General features: G+C 46.7%; 1 protein-coding gene across 1 annotated transcript; it reads right to left on the bottom strand.

Moving 5' to 3' along the window:
- Nucleotides 1–1,463: 1,463 nt before the first annotated feature.
- DYNLL2 (dynein light chain LC8-type 2) lies at nt 1,464–9,298 on the bottom strand. The gene is made up of 3 exons (XM_023204593.3): nt 9,010–9,298; nt 5,444–5,582; nt 1,464–3,533 (listed from the first exon to the last, which is right to left on the bottom strand). Exons 2-3 carry the CDS (start codon nt 5,573–5,575, stop codon nt 3,396–3,398), a joined length of 270 nt encoding a protein of 89 aa, XP_023060361.1. The 5' UTR covers nt 5,576–5,582; nt 9,010–9,298; the 3' UTR covers nt 1,464–3,395.
- Between the last annotated feature and the right edge of the window lie 12,325 nt (nt 9,299–21,623).

Raw genomic sequence — 21,623 nt, forward strand, 5'->3', positions numbered from 1 at the left:
ATCTTGGGTCTGCCTTGTCATCTGCCATCTGGTTGGGTTCAGTCAAAGGGGGTCCCCAGAAGACTGGAGAACAGGATACAAGAAGCATATTGATGCTCCTATGGGCATAGTTCTAATAATGGCTGCATTCTTCTGAGAGAATTCCACAATTTCCATCTGCTTTCCACAGTCCCTTCAGTGACACATGCTCACATACTTTCCCATTCTGGGCCCCAGAGAGTGGAGGCTCATCTCCTCTAGGAAGCCCTGCAGGATTAGCCTTCCAGATGAGCACTTCCAGATGTGCACCTACCTACCTGTGCAGGAATGTGTTGTTCACAGATCCACTTGGACTGCCTCTTTCATCAGGTAAGAAAGTAGATGAGTTTTGGCTCTGGAAACACTCATCCCTGATGAAATGTGAACCATGGCCTCACTCTCCCTCCCAAAGCTCCAGCTCTGTCGAATTACTCATGACAGCTAAGGCAGTAACAGAACTTTGGGCTCTCTAGAGCCCCATCTTACTCTTCTCTCATCTTAATCCCTTAGGACTTCACTGTCCCAAAAGCAGAGCTTCTCCCTAAGACCAGCCAACCACCTTCCTAACTGAGGAACTCTATCTACCTACCTCCAACACTCAGTAACTCACTGCCCAGTTCATCTCCTTGATAACACATTTATCACTATTGGAAAAAGTTGATCAGTGTGTGTATGTCTGCTCTACACATAAGAATGTGTATGTCATAGAAGCCTAGAAGAACTTGCCTGTCTCATTCTCCTGTGTGAACAGCATCCTAGGCCCAAGCATACAAGAACTCTTCAATGTTTTTAAGTAAATAAATAGTAATACAAAGACGGCAAAGCATCTCTGGCTTCCTAACACCTCCACGAGGATTGCAGTCACGCGACGGTGTACAGTCAGGGGTTGGAAGACACTCTCAGAAATCTTGGCACTGCTGATTTCTTAAGTTGTGTGTCTGGGCAACAGAGGATTGAGAGAATCACTTAGGTTCCACCAAAAGAGGCTCCATCTTTCTCAATATCCCCACCTTTCCATTTCGGAGTGGCCAGACCCTTTGCTAAATAGTCTCCAGGTTCAGGGAAGCTGAGAAGGGAGGTGTACGAAAAGGTAAGAGCTTTGGGCAAAAGCTGAAGCAGCAAAGCTCAGGCAGGTCCATGATGGCAGCTGGGAAGGCAGCAGCTACTATCCCAAAGACACAAAGTATGACTCACCTGGCCATCACCACCAAGAAAGGCAAAACCCAGGAGCCCTTAAGGGTGAGTGCTGCTGGTTAGTTTTCCTCTCCTTAAGGGGCATAAGCCTAGGCACAAATAAGTGCGGCTATAGGCCAATCAGTATCTAGTGCCTGGTCTTCTCTTCAGTCCCCATTCTACTCCACCCTGGATACCCTCCACCCTCACCCCCTGTGTGGCACCACTGCCACCACGCCAACCCCTCATCCCCAAAGAGACCCAAAGAGCGCAGAAGTGCATCAATCAACCTTTAATGTCCAAAAGAGGCGTGGATGCAGAGCATAGGAGATGTGGCAGGGTCTCGGGCCCTGCTCTAGAAATGAGGGAGAGATGAACACAAACCAGACACTTTCAACTGGCCACACAGTCTGGGAGGGCAGGGTGAAACACAGATTTGGACATTCATAAAAAAATAAAACCTAAAATCAAGCACTCAATTTTGTGCCCACTGAAGGGTTTGATAAAGGGAACTCAGTCACCACCCAGGTCCCCCCCTCCCCTGCCAACATCACAAAGCAAGCTCAGCACACACTAAGGGCTGAGGGAGGGGTATTCTCCTGCCTCCCCACCAGCCCCAAGAATGGACTTGAAAATAAAAGAATAAGCTAGATCCCCCATCCCCCACATTGTCAACCCTACATGAGAGTTTGGAAGGCGACTCATGAGAATCAGCAGCTCAAACGGCAATGACCACCCCCCCCCCAACCCCCCCCCCCCCCTATTTCATTAACAGACAAGACTTCCCCTGCATCCTCCTCAGAATCTCCTCCTCTCATGGCCCTGCTCCATCTCCTGCTATCTGGCTTCATCACTGCAAGACTGACCTCCTCCAAGGCTCCCAGAAGCTCCTCTTTCTTAGCTCTTTATCACTTCTATCCTCACCTCCCACCAGAGACTGCAACCATCCACAGTCACTGTCCCTCTGCACTGAGACCCAGCTCCAGAGCAGATGGCAGCATGGTCATCCTGTCCTGGGTGGTCCTCCTAAAGCCTTCCCAGGGAGCAGACAGCCAGAGAGCAAGCAGAGTGTCTGGGCTAGATGACAGCAAGGAGGGGACACCTATCTTTATTTCCAAAACAGATATCCCCAGAGGCTTTTAACAAAGGCCCACTTATAACTAACTGTACCCCCTACCTACCCATACACCCTAGAGATTCCACACTGTTCTGCCCCCCCCCCCCCCCCTCCCCCCAACCCCACACACACATACACACACATATACACAGAAGAATCAAGAGACACATCGATTTGGTTTGATTGCTAAGACCTAACTAAGGAACTACAGTCACCAGAAATTCCCTTGCCAGCCAACTAACAACAGGGGCTGCTCTAAGAGAACTCCAGAGGAATGAGAAAACTGAGGGCTAAGCAGGGAGCAGACAGGAGAAGAATGTAAAGGAAAAAAAATTCAAGCTAATCCTACCCCCAACATCCTCCTGTCATGATCTCTGGCAGGAAGAACAAAAGAAGGTAATCCACAAAGACACAGCCCTTACTTAGAAATTCTGACAAAGACAGCAAGACAAGTCTGCTCCCCACTCCCACACACCACAGACAAACACATCTCAGGGCCCCCTAAAGAACGCATCCCCACCCCACCCCTGCCCCAAGCCATAGAATCACAGTTCAGTGGAATATTCTCCCTGGTACTAGATCAATCCTTCCACCTTCCTTCCTATCCCTTTCTCCTTGACAATCCCAACACTGTCCCCCTGCAGCCTCCCTGGCCCTCCCAAAGCAGCATCCACCGCCAGGAAGAGGCAGCTGCACAGTTTTAGTTCCACCTCCAGAGACCTATTTCTTTTCCTCAGCCCTCCTAGTCTTTCGGCTGCCTAGTCTTTGTGGAGGGCCTTTTATTTTGTATAGGGAAAGAAAAACAAAAGGGAGAGGGTGGGAGAGATTTCCTAGTGCAATACAACCGAAAAATATTTTTAAAGTCTTGAAAAATAAACATAAAGCAGCCTTCTTCCCCCAGGCAACTAAACAGAAAGAGGTTTGGTTTTGTTTACTGCGACATACACATGAAATCGAGTATACAGTCCATGCAGTAGCACAGCCATTGGAGAGGACATCCTGATGCTGGCCCCAGTGCAAAACAGTCCCAGCAACGCCGCCTGCTTGCCATCGCTGCCGCCGCCACTGACACCTTCACCACGGCCACCTAGCCTGACTTGAAGAGGAGGATTGCAACTTGACCCAAGTAAAAATAGATGAAGTGCTTTGTCTCGTGTGTGACGTAGCTGCCAAAATTTCGGCCCACGATACAATGCCAGGTAGGGTTATATTTCTTGTCAAATTCCTAAAAAAGAATAAAGGCAGAGAAAAAAGTAATTAGGGTAGCTGGAGAAGGAGAAATCAGAATGGGAGTCTCTCCCTGCAACTCCAGCACCGATACATGTTTAGTTGTTATCACCCCCACCCCATCCCTCAGCCTGGGGTTCCCTCCCCGAACCTCAGAAGCTCAGGTTTTAAAGCTGGCCAGGACACTCTTCCCCTCATTAATAATGGAACACCACAAAGGCTCCATTATTCATCTCCCCGGAGCCTCCAGCACTCTACACCCTGATCATCTCTCCTCCCTCTAGCTACCTCACCCCCTCACGCCACCCCTAGCCCACCCTGGGATTCTGCAGCAAGGGAATCAAGAGGCCAGTGGAATAAAGGACCATTTGTCAAACAGCATGACACAAATAGGGAGCCACCACCCACTGCCTCACACATTACTAAACCAGCATTTCCAAATGCTGAACACTAAGGCATTAAAGCAAAACAAGAGCAAGCATCGGGAGTACCAGGAGGCAGTACTATATAAGACAACATTAAAGGCACTCCCGTGTGCCATGCACTGTGTGGGCTGTATGTACCAGGACAAGGATCTCCACCATGAGATCAAGGCAATTCCCTCAGGGGCACAAGTTCACCATCAAAACCACAGGAAATCTTTAGAGCTAATCAGCTCCCTACTACCTTGTGGCTCAGCCTGCAGACTCAGTTCTAGAAGCATTCTGCCGTGGCCATGAAAGGGCAGCAGCCCTCCACCATGGGCCCACCAATGCTGCCAACTCTGGGGTTCTATCCCTCAACATGCTCAACATACAACTTGTCTGGTCTCCTCACAGCCCCCTTACCACACAACTCTCCAAGTACTAGGAGAGTAAAACCCAAACCCAGCTTCAACATTGGCTCAAGACTATGTGTAATACAGGAGAGCCAGTCACTTCCCTGGTTCTCATTTCTCATCAGCAAAATAAGAGCGCTGGACCAGAAAATCTGGGGATTCTTCTGGCTCTCAGAGTATAGGACAGCAAGAAGGTGGGCTCCCAAATGGCTCTGCAACCTTTGGCTCCACACCCAGAAAAGTCTCTCAGGACACTAGGAGTTCTTCTTTTCATTCCACCCATTTGGGTAGGAAAACACAGTTCTGTAAAACTCAAAGACTCCCTACCACTTCAATGGACCAGACTGCTACCATTCTTACACATGTTCTTGGGATGCCAGAGCTGAGAATATCAAACACTGGGATTATGCCTCCAATGGATATGGGTCCTGACTGGGAATCAGGGGGCCCCAGTACCCCTTTTCTTACTTTTGGCACAGCTGCTTCCTCACCATGTTAACCATATCCAGTCACGAATTCACTCAGGAATTTTTCAGGGACCAAACCTATGGCTCCATTATTGCTCATCCATTTCTTAAAAATTATATATTTGAGCCCACCCTTTCATTAAGAATGTAGAGAGAAAGGGGTGATGTAGTACTTGAGTCCTTTTCAAGGAAAAGGAAAGGAAACCTCCTACATGATGAGGATTATTATAGGCATACCCACTTTAAATGATGTAGTTCCCTCAAAATTTGTACATTTTATTCTTTCAAATATCCTTGATCTTAATTTTGAATAGTTCTGAACTGGGCCAGAAATATTTAATTCTGAAGTGTATCTGCATACTCTTATCCTTCCCCAATGCCTTGCAGTAGCATAATTATCTGTAAAAGTAAACACACACACCTAGCAGAGCTATTAACAACTCCTAAAGTGAATGCTTGGGCAATTCAGAATCACTAGCTAGTTTGTCTGCTTTGCAAGTTCCTAGGGTTTTGTTTGCATAGGATATACAGGCTTTCTTATGTCCCCAGCTCCAGATCTCCCTGGAGGTTAGCTCAGCTGTCAATCCCCACCCATGGCCATCAGTCCCAGCTGTCCCAGCACACCTTCTTGATATAGGCAGCAATGTCCTTCTCTATATTGTACTTCTCCATGGCCTGCGTGGCACAGTCAACGGCATCCTGTTGCATGTCCTCAGACATGTCTGCGTTCTTGATCACTGCCTTCCGGTCAGACATGGTGACACTACAGAAGGAGCAGAGAGGTAAGGCTGACAACTCCATGCTCTGGGCAGTGAACATTAGCTGCTGGGTGTGGGGTCTCAGTGCAAGAGGGGAGTATAGAAGGTGAGGGCAACAGAAAACACAGATGTGAAGCATTAGGTGAGGGAGCTCCTAAGCTTTGGCAGAGACATTGGGAAATACAGGGCCACCCTGGGAAATATAGGGCCAATAGGACATAATAAATCATCAGTTTTTACCATAGGCAAAATGAGGTTTTCCAACTCTAAAATATACTTCCGATATTCTGAACAGCACCAATAGTCAAGATGATATTACAGTGTATCATCTACTAGCTGTGTCGTTGGGCAAGTTACTTAATCTTTGTGTTTTTATGACATCATCTGTAAAATGGGGACTATAGGGTTGTCCTGAGAATAAACCAGGTATCCTAACATTTGAACAGAATAAGTCCCTGATTTAATGACCATTCATTACATCATTGGCATCAATGCAGAAAGAAGCTGGACTAGGACTCAGTAGGCCTGACTCCTGGTCCTGAGTTTATTTCTTGTGGTCTTAGACAAGTCACTTGGCCTTCCTGCATTTGATTATTTTCATTTTAGCAGATGAGGATAGCTCTCTATTGTGAGTTGCTATAAGGATTAACTAGTTATATGAGAACATCTGCAGACAAGGACAGTCTACAAGCGACTGTCCATCAGTCAGACCCAGCCTACCACCTGTTTTTGTGAAATAAAGTGTTGCAGGAACATGCTACGATGGCAGAGTTGAGTAGTTCCAAGAGACTATTTGGCCTGCAAAGCCAAAAGTATTTCCTATCTGGCCCTTCACAGAAAAATGCTGCCAACCCCTGCCCTATAAAAAAAGGGGTAGGGTATATTCCAGGCCATCAATGCTCAGTAGGGCAGAGATGATAATTATGCCTTCTCTCAAGTACTCCAGGGTGAGATGCCCCTTAGAGGTAGTGAGGGTGGGAAGGCAACCTCAGACTTGGCTGGTCGGTCACACAGACATGGGACATGTCTCTGTCCCACCCTCCCCTCTGCTTCCCCACTCTCCTCAGTACAATGTTCATTTTTTAAAGCTCAGTATAATTTTTGAAAGCCCTAATTTTGGACCCAGCTTCAACACTGATTTGTCATTCCTTTGGTGTGTTGCTTCCTCATGCCAAATGTATTCATTCAAAAAGTACTGACCTATTAGGTGATGTGAAAGGTATTATGTTAGGGGACAATATCTTATTTTTCTCAAAGGAATGCTGAAGCCTTCCTTCCCTTAAAAAACCAGAGGCTTGGGAAAAACCTGGAGATGAAGCATTTTAAAAAGGTGCCTAAGAAAGGTAACGAATTACTATTTTAACAGCCTTGTTTCATATCCCTGCTGTCAGAGCCATGCCATTCATCCCATAACAACCAGAGTTCCCAGGCAGAGCCTGCATGGACCCTTCCTGGGACAAGAGGAATCTCAGGAACTGGCTGGCAAGTGGCATGTGAGGTACTATGCAGGAACAGAGGGGATGAGCCCTTTGTCCTTGACCACAGTGCCAACACATGGAGCAGTAACAATCTCCCCCCCATCATCCCACCCCTAAAAGCACCACTCTGTGGCCCAGCCCAATGGACAAGAGATGCTGTCATTCCAGCTCTATCTGATACAAGGCTGCACAGGAGACTGCCTGCTCAAGGACAGATCCTTGGTATCATTCCAGGCCACCTTGATCTCTGAGTTCACATTAGCCTGTGTGCTAGATGGCTGAAAGGGAAAACAGAACTCACCACCACCATTTGAGCCTGCACCACATACAGAGAATGCACACATGCCAGCTGCCTGCCAGACAGCCCTTGACCACATCCAAGGCCCCTTCATCCAGATAGCACTGTCAAACTAAGCAGGGCTGGTTCCACTTCGGCAGAAACTAGCAGAGCAAAGAGGTAGTAGACCAGCACCCTCTGCCCCTACATTCTGGAGAGGAAAAGTCAGAGCCTCAACTGGAGTGTGAGCACCACATGGTGCTGAGGAAAGATTCGGAGAACGCTGTTCAAGGAATGACTAGTTACATGACCTTGGGTAAATCAACATCTTCATTTTAAATACCAAAGGTTGAAATGAGATAAATGGGGCAACCTCAATGGGTCTGAGCAAAGGTACAACAGCAGCACAGGGAGAAAGGTTCTTATAAGGCTCTGTACAAGTGAAGAAAAACTAGTGTCACCTGGTGGCCTATTCCAGGTTACCACTCAGAAGGGGGCACTGTTTACAAACCCAGGCGTGGGGGTGGGGCCTGGTTAGACAGCAAAGTGAAAGTATGAAATTGGCACCATTTTGCCTGCAAGCTCACCTGCTCCACTGCCTCATTCCCAAAGTCCAAAGGGGCAACTCTGTTACAGTAATTAAAAGCCACCTTAGTCTCCAGGAGAGAGCCTCCGGTTACATAATATTGGTCTTGTGACTACAATGGCACGATTCTTCACCCCTGCCCCCCAGGCATCTTGAGAGAGTTGAAGCTCAACCCCTACCACCCCTGTCCAAGGTGCCGGTGAGCAAAGCAGAGGAAGGTGTCCATCTAGCCCCTCCCTCCTGGGGAAAAAGCAAGGGACCTGGGCCTCCAGATAAGAGGAAGATGGCCAGAGGGCCCCAGGCCAGCCGCCTCAGTCACGAGCCAGGGCTCCTGTGAAAAGCGCAAAGGGCACTCCAGGACAGCTCCCATCTTCGATTCCTGGTTTTGCAACCCAAAAAAAAGGCTATATCTCCAAATGACACGGATCACCATCCCCACCCGCCAATAGACACACACTTCTACTTCCCTCTTCGGGCTCTCCAAGGGGGCCGTATCTCTCCACTATCCCATCCTCCAGAGCGCTGCGGTCCCGAAGGGCAGCACCTGGGGAACGAGGAAGCATCCTCCTCCCCCCCACCTCCCGCCCGCGCCGCCGGCCAGGTCCGCAGGCTCCGGCCGGTCAGCCGCCCTCCCCCGCCCGGCCTGGAACAGCGCCGGAGTGACTGGGCGTCCTCGCTGCAGGAAGGACGCCCCAGAGGGTGGCGGTGGCGGCAGGAGGAGACGCGTCACGCCCGAGCCCTCTCCACCCCCTCTTCCCCGGCCCCTGACATCAGGGGCCTCCACGCAGCGCAGGGAGACTCCCCGGGGGGGCGGGGGCAGCGGCAACTCCGCAGCCCAGGCCTCCAGCAGCGCCACGAGGGTGGCCGGGGCAGAGGGTGGCGCAGCCGGGGCTGCGCCCAGAGGGAGGGGCAGCGGGGGCGCGCGGCGCTGCCCGGACCGTCAACGCCAAGGACTGCGGGCCAGCCCTGTTCCAGGCCTTGGGGCCAGTTAAGGAGGCCGCAGGGCCACCTCGGCGAGGGCCTGGGCGTGTGGAGCCGCACGCGACGAGCACAGGCCCGCTACCCGGAGGACGCCCCCACCCACCGCTCACCTTCACGGAGGCGAGTCCGCACGAGGCCCTGGGGAGCAGCGATGGCCCGAGGCAGAGCACAGGCAGGGGCGGTGTCCCCTGGGCTCCTCCTGCAGCCGCCGCCGCCGCGGTCTCCGGCTCCCGCAGCCCGGGGCCGATCGCTCCCTGCCGCGGTCCGCCCTTGGAGTTTCGCCGGCCACCCGCGCTCCGCCTCGCGCCGCCGGCCCGCCCGCCCGCTCAGCGTTGGCGCCTCACAGCTCCGCTCCGCTCTGCCGCTGAGCGCGGCCGATGCGCGGCCCTCGCTGAAATAGCGCCCCGCCCCCGCCCCCCCGCCGCGCGCGCCGCCGTCCGCGCTCCCCATTGGCTGCGCCCGCCGGGCCCCGCACTGCGGGCTTCTCCCCGCGCCGCTCTCGCCCCACATCTTGTTTCCTCCCACAATGCCTCGGGGCGGAGGGAGGGGGTGGGGAGGAGGAGCTGGAGCGGGTGGGGGAGGGAGCCGTGGCCTTAAGAAAGGAGAGGAATGCGGACCCCTCCGCCCGGGGCTGGAGAGGCCAGGCCTGAAAAGGAATAAAGAGACATGGTCCTGAGAGAGGAGGAGAGGGAGGGGTGTGGAGACCCCAGTCCCAAGGAGGAAAAGGGGAGAAGGGGATGGAGATTTCAGACCCAGGGAACAGATGGGGCTGAGGTAGAAACCCCAACCTTAGAGAGAGGAAGGGGAGGAGATGAAGTCACCAGCCTCAGAGGAAAAGACAGGACACTCTGTCCTCCCCTATCTGTGGGAAAGAGCGGGCCAGCCAGCCCTATGGAGAGGGAGAGGCATAGGAGCCCCAGGACTCCCTCCCCTCACCTTCCGGGAAGGTCCATTCTTCCTCCAGCTCAGCCTTTGTTCTTTGAGGCTGAAGGACCTAAACTCCCAGCTGGGCCCCCAGCCAGTATTTATCTACAAGAGCAATGGAGACACAGCCGAAGCAAAATTGATGGGGGGGGGGTTGTCTTTGGTACGCAGGCCTCTGCTATCCTTGCACATTTATGGCCTTGGGGTCCTGGGATGGGGGTGAGAGTGAGCCATTTCTTGTCGTCTGTCCCTGCCTGTCCAGGTAGACAGGACTGGAGGAGAGTGAATAGAAGCCCCTAGAAGTGGTGCCTGTCAGAGCTGTGAGGAGCCTTCAAAAACCACCCATCCACACCCCTCACTTTATAAAGGAGAGAATCCAAGTACAGAGAGGGGAGAGCCCTGCCGGATCCCGCAGGTCAGGCTTGACTCGCTTCTAGCTGAAAAGCGGTGCACCCAGGCAGCAGCCCCTCTGGAGGCTCAAGAGACTCCTGGGAGGATGGGTGTGAACGTGCGCGTTGGGAGCCTGCCTGCCTTCACTCCACCCGACTTCCAGGAAAGATCCTCAGGCCTACGGTTTTCTTTCTGGTCTGTTTTATACAGAAGTGTCTACCTCAAGGGCTGACGAGCCTTTATTGGGAACCAAGCATTTTGGCCATACAGTCGGGTTTAAGAAGCTGCCAGGGATAGCTCCCACTCCTATCTTTTTCCCTTCGCCTCTCCTAACCATGGTCAGGAAGTGAGACTGGCCCTGGCCCTGGCCTGCTCTGGTTTGAAGCATCAAAAGTTAGTGTTCCTTATGTGTCAGGGGAAACCTGGAAAAATCATTCCCTCTGGTTTCTGCTTTCCACAGTTCTGTCCTCTAACAACCTCAGTTGGGGGATTTCAGAGAGCAGTTAAGGCCTGGGGTATCCCCTCACACTACGGGTATTCTGATGTCAGTCTTTGTGTTCATGAATGGGAGGCGTGGCCTCTATGGGAGGAAGGGCGGGGATGATTTATACACTTAGGGCTTGTGCCGGGCTAATCGCCTGGACTGCTTGGAGAAAGAGAAGCTAGTACCCCCTTTCTCCAATAGTCATTAGTTTCCAGGGCCTGAAGGTCAGATCTGCACGTATGGTTGCACAGGTCATTCACTGCACAAGAGTATCCAACCAAGGGAGCAAATGGGTGCTAAAATACAGGGGCACACTGCTTGCTAAGCTGTGTGTCACGGTGCAAGCCAGTGTCCAACCAGAAGATGACTTCTTTCAAGTGTTCCCACGGGTTACATGGAGCTAGCAGTGGCCCTTCAAAGGCCATGCTGCCAGGGCATAAATCCTCCCTCTCTCTGCTTCCCTTCCCTGAAGTACAGAAGGGATAAAAGCTTGCTCATTTCCAGGCTGTGGTGTGGTGGACACAAGGGCACAAAGAACTTCAACTAACAAAAGTCAGAGCCAAGGGTTTTCACTTTTAGGAAATGTGAATATCAGTGCGCATGCACGTGTGTGTGTGTGTGTGTGTGTGTGTGTGTGTGTGTGTGTGTCAAGGACTAAACTGTAGAATATCAGGGAGATGTGTTAATAGTATGGTTTATAGATAATAATAACTAATCCTCATGAATCCCTTGCTGTATGTCAGGCTCTATTCTAAGCGTTTTAAATGCAATGCATTCCATTTAATCCCAGGAGCTGCCTTTTGAAGTGAATATATTGCTATCACCCTGTACAGATGAGCAAACTAGAGTTTAGAGAAGTTCAGTAACTTACTCAACATTGTCCAATTTGTCAGTAGCAGGATTCAACTCCAGATTGTTTCCACTGCCTACAATCTTAGCCATTATACTGTACTGCCTCCTAACAGAGAAAAGAGGAGAGGAAGTATAAAACAGGGTTTGGCCCTCTATCTAAATTATGTCAGCATTTCCTAAACTTACCTGACTCTAAAGCCCTTTTTTTATCCAAACATTTATTAACATCTCTGGGAACTACTATTCCACAGGACACAGTTTGGGAAACTTGTGATATAATAATTACTGCTATTTATGTAAAATGCTTACTGTTCAGGATAATTACTATGCAACATAGTCACTGGTATAATTAATATATCAGCTTAACTTGGTGAATGTTTTTATTTGATACAGCTACAGTATTTGTGATTGCCCAGTTTCCTGTTGCCCAGATAACACGGTCATATCTTCTGACTTAAAAATCAAAATCAGACTGTTGTTTTGGCTCTTTGGCGGACCCCTTTCCATCTGGCTACTTCTTTAACTTCAGGGTTCCCCAGGGCACTTTGCTTCCCTCACTGCTCAACTTGGAAATTTCACCCACATTCATGGTTTTTACCATGATCTGGGCCCCGATGATCCCCCTAATGCCTGAACCTCTCCACTGTGGATGCCCCACAGGCTCTTCCGACTCTTCGCACACACACATATAAAGCAGTGGGCCAGAGTGCATGGATTCTGAACTTTTTCCACCACTCTAGCAGCTGTGCAGATTTGGCTAAGCTATTCAACATTTCCAAATTTCATTTTCATTATCTATAAATTGAGAATCATATCCACTTCATGGAATTAAGAGAAAATGCATGGAGAAGTCCTGGCACAGTGCCTGGTTAATATACGTGATTAATAGATGTTAGCCATCGCCAACATCTCCATCCCAGACTTGTTCCCTTTCCCCGTATTTCCTATCTCAGTTTATGGCCCCATTATCCACCCAGGCACAAGCCAGAAACCCTAGATTTGTGTCTTTCCCTCACCCACCATGTCTCCATCACTGCTCATCTCTTGGATATTTTTCCAAACCATGCCTTATGAATCCCCTGCGTCAGATACTCATCATCTCTTCCACTTGGTTCGCTGTCTCAGTTCTTGGCTCCTCCACCTTAGATCTACTCTGCAGTGATCTATCTAAAATGCAGATCTCCTCAGGCACGCCCCCCTTTCCTGCTCAGAATAAAGATTAACTCCTTTCCCGTAACTTACCCTCCACACGTGCGCGCCTGCTTCTCTGCCTTTATGTCACCACACTTTCCATCTCATTCTTCTGGCTCTGGTAACACCATCCACTGCCTGTTGTTTCCCTACATGCAGATTCCACACCTGAGTACATGCAGATTCCATACCTGAGCTCTTGCCTGTGAGACTTGGAGCTTTTTTCCTGGCTAACTCCTTTGTTTGGATGTCATCTACCAAGCCCCTGAACCCTAGAGGGAATGCATACCCCTCTTCTGTGCTCTCTAACATCCAGGGGTTTTCACTGACCACTTACCATTAAATGTGTCAGCCTTATGTTTGTCTGTAGTTCCTTTCAGGTGAGAATCACGTCTTACTTATGTGTGGCTGCAGGACCTAGCATAGTTCCTGAAACATGGGAAGTTCTCTGTAAGCATTGTATAAACCGATTGTGCCCATTAATGACTGAAAAGTACAGCTTGGAAGGACACTGTTTCTCCACCCCGAAGAACAGTGTCCAGGGTCTCTCTGCCAAGAACCAGCAATGCATATTATTTACACTGGGCCCTTACTGCCCAAAACAAGTTGCCAGCTAAAATAATTCATTGTTAGCCCTAGGGAAAGTCCAAACCTGGTTTCTCAATTGACTTCCTCCTCACACTCTCTGCTGCGTATTTGACTAATGTCCTTACAGGTAAAGACAATCCAACTCCAGCTGACTGGATCATCTAGAGGAAAGAGACGGTGGAGGTGACAGAAGTCGTTTTGCCTAGCCGTTTAGTATTGACCTGCTTCAAGGTCTCCAGGAAGTTGTAGAAGGTTGGGAAAGACACACATTGACATGCCCATTGCAAGGCAGACCCTGATGCCAGTCCCCCCTGTCAAGTCCCACATGACTAGAACTGCTGAAATTCACCTCAATTCTTTGCTGATTTCTTGGGTGACCTTGCAAAACATATTTCCCTGGGCAACTATTTACCAAGCCCCAAATATTGTCCGTCCTTGGCCGGGAACAGTGGTTCACTCCTGTAATCCCAGCTCTTTGGGAGGCCGAGGCAAGTGGATCACGAGGTCAAGAGATCAAGACCAGCCTGGCCAACATGGTGAAACCCTGTCTCTACTAAAAATACAAAAATTAGCTGGGCGTGGTGGTGGGTACCTGTAATGCCAGCTGCTCGGGAGGCTGAGGCAGGGGAATCACTTGAACCCAGGAGGCAGAGGTTGCAGTGAGCCAAGATCACACCACTGCACTCCAGCCTGGGCAACAGAGTGAGACTCTGTCTCAAAAAAAAAAAAAAAAAAATTGTCTCTCCCCTCTCCAAACTCCCTGAGGAACCAGCCAAGTTCAACCACTTGAACTAGTGAGATAAACACTGGACTAAGAGTCAAGAAGGAAGTCCCAAGCTATATTCAGCTGCTAGGCAAGTCATTGCACCTCTCAGACTCTGGATTTCTTCATCTGAAAGATGTAGGACTGGTTGATCTGTAAGGTCCCCAGCAGCCCCAAAGTCTGTGATTCTCTATTTCAAGAACCCCATCACAAAGAATACCTTCTCTGATCCACTCAGTCAGAATTCACACCAAATGAGTTCCTTGAGAGTTGGGATATCATTTTGCTCATCTTTGTATTCCTCTAAGAAACAACATCCATTGATCTGGTTTAGATTCAGTGAATTGTTTAGAGCTTCAATTAAAATATTAAAGCAAATGATCACCAAGTAGAAACTAAAGAGAAGATGCCCAGTGGAAGTCGTGGTGTTCAGGTCATGACTCCTCATAATTTAAAAGTTTTCCTCCTTCATTGTCTGGACAACCCTGAGAAACCCTGTCTTTGCCATCAAGAGAGAATCAAGACAATCATATGGAAATGACTAGCCCTTGAATATCTGAAAAGACCAAGTTAGTGTTCTTAGGTGCAAGAAATACCTGAAGGAAAACAAACAGGCCTAGAATAGCCACGCTGACTCCAGGGAGCAGCAACCAGGGAACAGTTGCCTCAGAGCATCCCAGTAAGGCAAATCTGCTGTTATCCTGGAGTCCCCCAACTCTCCACTCAAATTCCCAGTGAAGTCACATGTCCACCTTTTGGTCACAAAAGAGGAGGGCAGAAAGCCTGATTGACAGACCTTCTGAGATCAAGGAAGGAAGAGCTGACAGAGGGAAGGTCCACCAGTGGTTATAAGAAGTAAGAAGCCACCGATGTCCACTCTCTTGAGAACCTCAAGAGAGGAAGGCAGAGTCACATTCATAGTGTCATAAAAATGTACACTATGGTCTTTCACCATTGGTCCCTGACAGTGAGGTGGGGAATGGGGGTGGGAAGCCCTGCCAAATGAGACTGGTGCCCAGTCCCAAATCCTTGGCAGTCTCTCCCTTATTTCCTCCAATTCCTGCTAGTCTACTTTCTGTCTCCATGGATTTGCCTATTCTGGACATTTCATATAAACGGAATCATACAATATATGGTCTTTTGTGATTGTGACTGACTCATTTTACCTTAGTATATTTTCAAGGTTCATCCATGCTGTAATATGAATCATTACTTTATTCTTTTTATGGCCAATTAATATTCCATTGTATGGGTATACCACATTTTGCTTATCCACCAGTTGATGGACATTTGGGTTGTTTCCACTTTTTGGCTATTATGCATAATATTGCTAGGAACATTCATGTGAAAGATTTTGTGTGAATATATTCTTTCATTTTGTGGGGGATGGGAATATACCTAGGTGTGCAATTTCTGGGTTTTATGTTAACTCTATGCTATCCTTTTGAGGAATGGCCAGACTGTTTTCAAAAGTGCCTGCATTTTATATTGCTACAAGCAGTGTTGGAGGGTTTCAATGTCTCCTCATCCTCACCAACACATTATTATTTGCCTTTTTTATTATAGCCATCCTAGTGACTGTGAAGTGGTATCTCATTGTGGTTTTTATTTGCATTTCCTTAATAACTGATGATGTTGGTCATCTTTTCTCATATGCTTATGGATCATTTGTATATCTTTTGGGGAGAGATGTCTATTCAGATTTTTTGTCCATTTTTTGGATTTATTATTATTATTATTGAGTTGATAGTGTTCTTTTTGTATTCTGGATACTAGACTTTCATCAAAGATTTCATTTTGCAAATGTTTTCTCCCGTTCCATGGGTCTATATTTTCACCTTCTTGCTAGTGTGCTTTGAAGCACAAAAGTTTTACTTTTGGTGAAGTCCAATTTGTCTGTTTTTTTTTCTCTTGTCACTTGTGCTTTTGACGTCATGTCCAAGAAACTGTTGCCTAACCCAAGATCACAAAGATTTACTCCCACATTCTAAGAATTTTAGCTCTTGCATTTAGGTCAGTGATCTATTTTGAGTTAACTTTTGTGTATGGTGTGAGGTAGAGTCCAACATCATTTGTTTTACATGTGGATACCCAGTTGTCCTTCATCAATGGTTGAAAATGCTATCCTTTCACCACTAAATTGTCTTGATACCATTATAAAAAATCAGTTGCCTATAAATGTAAGAGTTTCTGAACTGCCAATTCTATTTCAATGATCTACATATTTATCTTTATGCCAGTCCCGTACAGTCCTCGTGACTGTAGCTAAGTAGTAAATTGTGAAATCTGAAAGTGTGAGTCCTCCAACTTTGCTCTTATTATTCAAGATTTGTTGTCTATTCTGAGTCCCTTGCATTTCTATGTGACTGGTAGGACCAGCTTACCAATTTCTGTTAAAAATCCAGCTGGGATTTTTGATAGGGATTGTGTTGAATTGTAGATCAATTTGGGGATTATTGCCATCTTAACAATATGAAGTTTTCCAGTCCATGAACATGGATGTCTTTCCATTTAGTTAAGTCTTCTTTAATTTCTTTTAATAATGTGTTCTAATTTTCAGTGTACATGTCTTGCACATCTTTCACCACATTTATTCCCTGAGTAATTATTTTTGATGCCATTTTTAATTGAATTGTTTTCATAATTTCATGTCCAGATTGTAATCATTGCTAGTATGTAAAATACAATTGATTTTTGTATATGCATTATGATTTGTAATCTACAACCTTTCTGAACTCATTCATTAATTCATAACAATGTGTATGTGTGTATTTCTTAGAATTTTCTATATACAAAATCATGTCATCTACGATAGTTTTACTTCTTCCTTTAAAATCTGGGTGCCTTTTATTCCTTTTTCTTTCCTAATTGTCCTAGATAGAACCTTTAGTATATTATTCAGTAGGGTTAGTGAGAGCAATCACCCTTGTCTTCTTCCCAATCTTAGGGGAAAAGCTTTCAGTCTTTCACCATTAGTGTTGAATGTGGGAGGTTTGTAGGTGCTTTTATCAAGTTAAGGAAGTTCACTCCCATCCCTAGTTTGTTGAGTGTTTTTACCATGAAATTTTATCAAATTGTCAAATGCTTTTTCTGCATCTACTGACATGATCATGTGGCTTTTGCCCTTTATTGTTAGTATGGTGTGATACATTGATAGATTTTCTTTTTTCTTTCTACTTATTTTTTACTTTTTTTGAAAGGGTCTTATTGTGTCACCCAGTGGTGTGATCATGGCTCACTGCAGACTTGACCTCCCAAGATTAAGTGATCCTCTCACCTCAGCTTCCCAAGCACCTGAGACCATAGGCACATACAACGACACCTGGCTAATTTAATTTTTTTTTTGTAAAGTCAGGGTCTCACTATGTTGCTTAGGCTGGTCTTGAACTCCTGGACTCAAGCTGTTCTCCCACCTTGGTCTCCCAAAGTGCTGGGATTACAGGTGTGAGCCACTGCACCTGGCCTATTGATTGATTTTCAAATGTTAAGCCAATCTTGCATTCCTGGGATAAATCCCACTTGGTCATGATGCATAATCTTTTTTATGTGTTGCCATGTTCATTTTGTCAGTATTTTGTTGAAGATTTTTGCATCTATATTCATAAGTGATATTGACAGTTTTCTTTTTCTTTTTTCTTTTCTTTTCTTTTCTTTTTTTTTTTTTTTTTTTTGAGATGGAGTTTCACTGTTGTCACCCAGGCTAGAATGCAATGGCACAATCTCGGCTCACTGCAACCTCCACCTCCCACCTTCAAGCGACTCTCCTGCCTCTGCCTCAGAGTAGGTGAGATTACAGTCACCCGCCACAAGGCCCAGCTAAGACAGGGTTTCACCATGTTGGCCAGGCTGGTCTTGAACTCCTGACCACACACCTTGGCCTCCCAAAGTGCTGGGATTATAGGCATGAGCCACCATGCCCAGCTGATATGATGTCTTCATCTGGTTTTTGTATCTGGGTAATACTGAACTCATGAAGTAAGTTGGAAAGTGTTGCTATTCCATTTTTGAAAGAGTATAAAGGGCTGATTTTCATTCTTTAAACATTTAGTAGAATTCACCAGTGAAGCCATCAGGGCCTGGAATTTTCTTTGTGGGAGGTTTTTGAGGTAGCATAATGCAATCTCTTTTCTTGTCCTATTCAGATTACCTGTTTCTTGAGATAGTTTTAGTAGTCTGTGTCTTTCTAAAACTGTGTGTTTTATCTAGGCTATCCACTTTGTTCATAGTATCTCCTTAAAATCTCTTTTACTTCTTTTTTAAAATTTTTATTTTAGGTTCAGGGATACATGTGAAGGTTTGTTACATAGAGAAACACGTGTCACAGGAGTTTGTTGTACATATTATTACATCACCCAGGTATTAAGCTCGGTAATCAGTAGTTCTCTTTTCTGCTTCTCTCCCTCCTCTCATCCTCCTCTGTCAAGTAGACCCCAGTGTTTGTCGTTTCCTTTTTTGTGTTCATAAGTTCACATCATTTAGCTCCCACTCATAAGTGAGAACACATGGTATTTGGTTTTCTGTTCCTGCATTAGTTTGCTATAAGGATGGTAGCCTCCGTCCATGTTCCTGCAAAAGACGTGATCTTGTTCTTTTTTATGGCTGCACCTTTTTTATTTCTTTAAGGTTGATAATAATGTTCCCCCTTTCATTCCTAATTTTAGTGTTTTAGTAACTTGAGTCTCTCTCACCTTCTTCTCTCTCTCTCTCTGTCTCTTTTTCGCTTTGGTCAGTCTAGCTAAAGATTTGTCAATTTTATTCATCTCTTCAAAGAACCAATTTTTAGTTTCATTATTTTTTTCTATTGCTTTTCTATTATTAAGGGGGTTCTTGATACAAGCTACTTGAGTCAGGGAAACATAGACTAGGACAATTTCATTGAGCAGCAGGATTCAAACTCAACATGTCTGTTTTCCTCCATACCAGGGTTCTCTATGTTAGTGTCTTCACTATCACCTCTACCCCTGGAATACTATGACAAAGAAAACAGAGATCACACTATTACTTGGGGTCTGTGGGAGGACAATAGTTCCATTAAATCCATAGACATTTCTGAAACATCTCTAACAAGCTCTGCGGGAGGCACTGAGGGAGATGGAGATGAGTAGCTAGAAGCAGCTATGACTGCTCAGACCCACAGTATCACTGGGGAGACACATATATGTACAACCAACTTTATTAGCACAGGTCAGAGTATAGTGATAGCTGTGACCAAAAGTAAGCAAAATGCTCTGGGAATATGGGTTAGGGGTAATTAATCTGTATGGAAGAATTAGGGAACAGAGGGGTTAGCATTTGATGTAAGTCTTGAAGAGTGGATAGAATTTTGGAAAAAATCATGAGCCAAGGCATGGGAATGGTGGGAAGTCAAGTCTGGCAGGGATGTAGTGTGCTGGGGAAAGGAACAGGCTGGACAGAAGAGTTAGGGCTAGACTTTGGAGGGACCCAAAAGGTCTGCAAAGAAGCTAGAATTTCATTCTGAAAAAACTAAGAATCCACTGAAGGGCTATGAGCAGAAGGATGACATGACTAGTCTGTTGGGATTTGGGACAGCAACAGAACCCTAAGTTGTGTTATTCAGACCCTGTCACACTCATAGAAGCAAGCAGAGATGGTTGCTTTCTGTTGACAAGTCCCTCCTTGGGACTCTCTCCTCCCTAGCCTTCCATAGCGTAGCACTTCCCTGGTTTTCTTCCTACCACTCTGGCTACTCCTTCTGTCTCCTTCGCAGGCTCCTCTTCCTCTGCTCATTCTTTAAATGTTGGTGTTCCTCAGAGTTTTGTTCTAGATCCTTTTCTCTTCTCACTAGACCATTCTTCCTTGGAGATCTTATATGTTGCTCTGGCTTCAATGACCAACTATAGACTGGTAATTCCCAAATCTATATATAGCCTGTTCAGACCCCTCTCCTTAGCTTTAGACCCATAAGATCTAACTGCCCTGTGAACATCTCCATTTAAGTGCTATATTCATTAGAATCCCTTTCCTGTGAATAAAAGGAAATCCCAAATAAAATGGCTCAAACAAGATAGAAGTGCAGAGGTATTAAGTCCAGGCCTGGTGTGATGGATCCACAGTGTCAGGGTCTCAGGATTCTTCTACCTATAATTCTGTCACCCTCAACCCTCAACTGATCCAGGATGGCTGCTCAGGCTCTAGCAGGAAGGAGAAAGCAGTGACAGAGCATGCTCTTTCTCTTCCAAGACACGTCCCAGAATTCACAATACTTGTGCCTATATCCCTCTGGCCAGAACTTAGAGGTTCACACATGGTTTTTATTCTGAGTGACCATGTGCCCAGTCAAAAAATTGGAGTGAAGAAAAACTATCGAACAGAAGTTCTGAAGATGCTCCACAAGCACCTCAAATGCAACATGTCCAAAACAGAACTCCTCACTTTCAACCATTTTCAACCCTTCCACATCCACTCACCCCCAAAACTCTTCCTGACTTCTCCATCTCATCATGGCCCTAGCATCCAGCTAGCTGCCCAAGGCAGAAACCTGGGAGTCATAACTCTGAAACCTGTCTCTATCCTCAAGTCATCATGATCTTCCATGTCAACAGCAACAGTTTCATCCCTTGTCTCCTAATACCCATTCTTGCTTCGTCAAATGCATTCTCTACATCTGCATTGTCCAAGATGATAGCCTCTAACTGCATATGGCCTGGAGCACTCAAAAGGTAGCTAGGCCAATTCAAAATGTGCTATAATTGGCTGGGCACGGTGGCTCATGCCTGTAATCCCAGCACTTTGGGAGGCTGAGACGGGCAGATCACGAGGTCAGGAGATCGAGACCATCCTGGCTAACACGGTGAAACCCCGTCTCTACTAAAAATACAAAAAAATTAGCCGGGCATGGTGGCGGGCACCTGTAGTCCCAGCTACTCAGGAGGCTGAGGCAGGAGAATGGTGTGAACCCAGGAAGCAGAGCTTTCAGTGAGCCAACATTGCACCACTGCACTCCAGCCAGGGCGACAGAGCGAGACTCTGTCTCAAAAAAAAAAAAAAAAAAAGGTGCCATAAGTGTAAAATACACACCAGATTTCATAGACTTAATATGAAGAAAGTAAAATATCTTAGTATTTCTATGATTATATGTTAAAATAATAATATATTTATATGTTGGATGACTTTATTTAAAATTAGTTTCACTTGTTTCTTTTTACATTGTTTATGTGGCTACTAGAAACATTTTAATTATATATGTGGCTCCCATTTGTGGCTCTCATTATATTTCTATTGAAAAGTGTCAATCCACACAAAAGCAAAACAATCTCTTTCTAAAACATGCATCTGAACATGTCACACATCTTCTTCAAAGCTTTCAGTGGCTTATTGTCTGTAGGATAAAGTTCATTCTCCTCAACATGGTTTTCAAGCCCTCCTTGACCCAGTCCCTGCCCCACCCTCCAGCCTCATCTCTTACCCCCTCTTCCCTCCATCTGCCCCTTGCATGCTACACTCAGGTCCTGTGTGCTTCTTTCAGTTCCTTCAGTGTACTATGGGTCCGTAGCCTCTGGGCCTGCACACAT

This window comes from Piliocolobus tephrosceles, chromosome 16 (genome assembly GCF_002776525.5).
Source record: "Piliocolobus tephrosceles isolate RC106 chromosome 16, ASM277652v3, whole genome shotgun sequence".
In the NCBI taxonomy this organism is placed as follows: Eukaryota; Metazoa; Chordata; class Mammalia; order Primates; family Cercopithecidae; genus Piliocolobus; species Piliocolobus tephrosceles.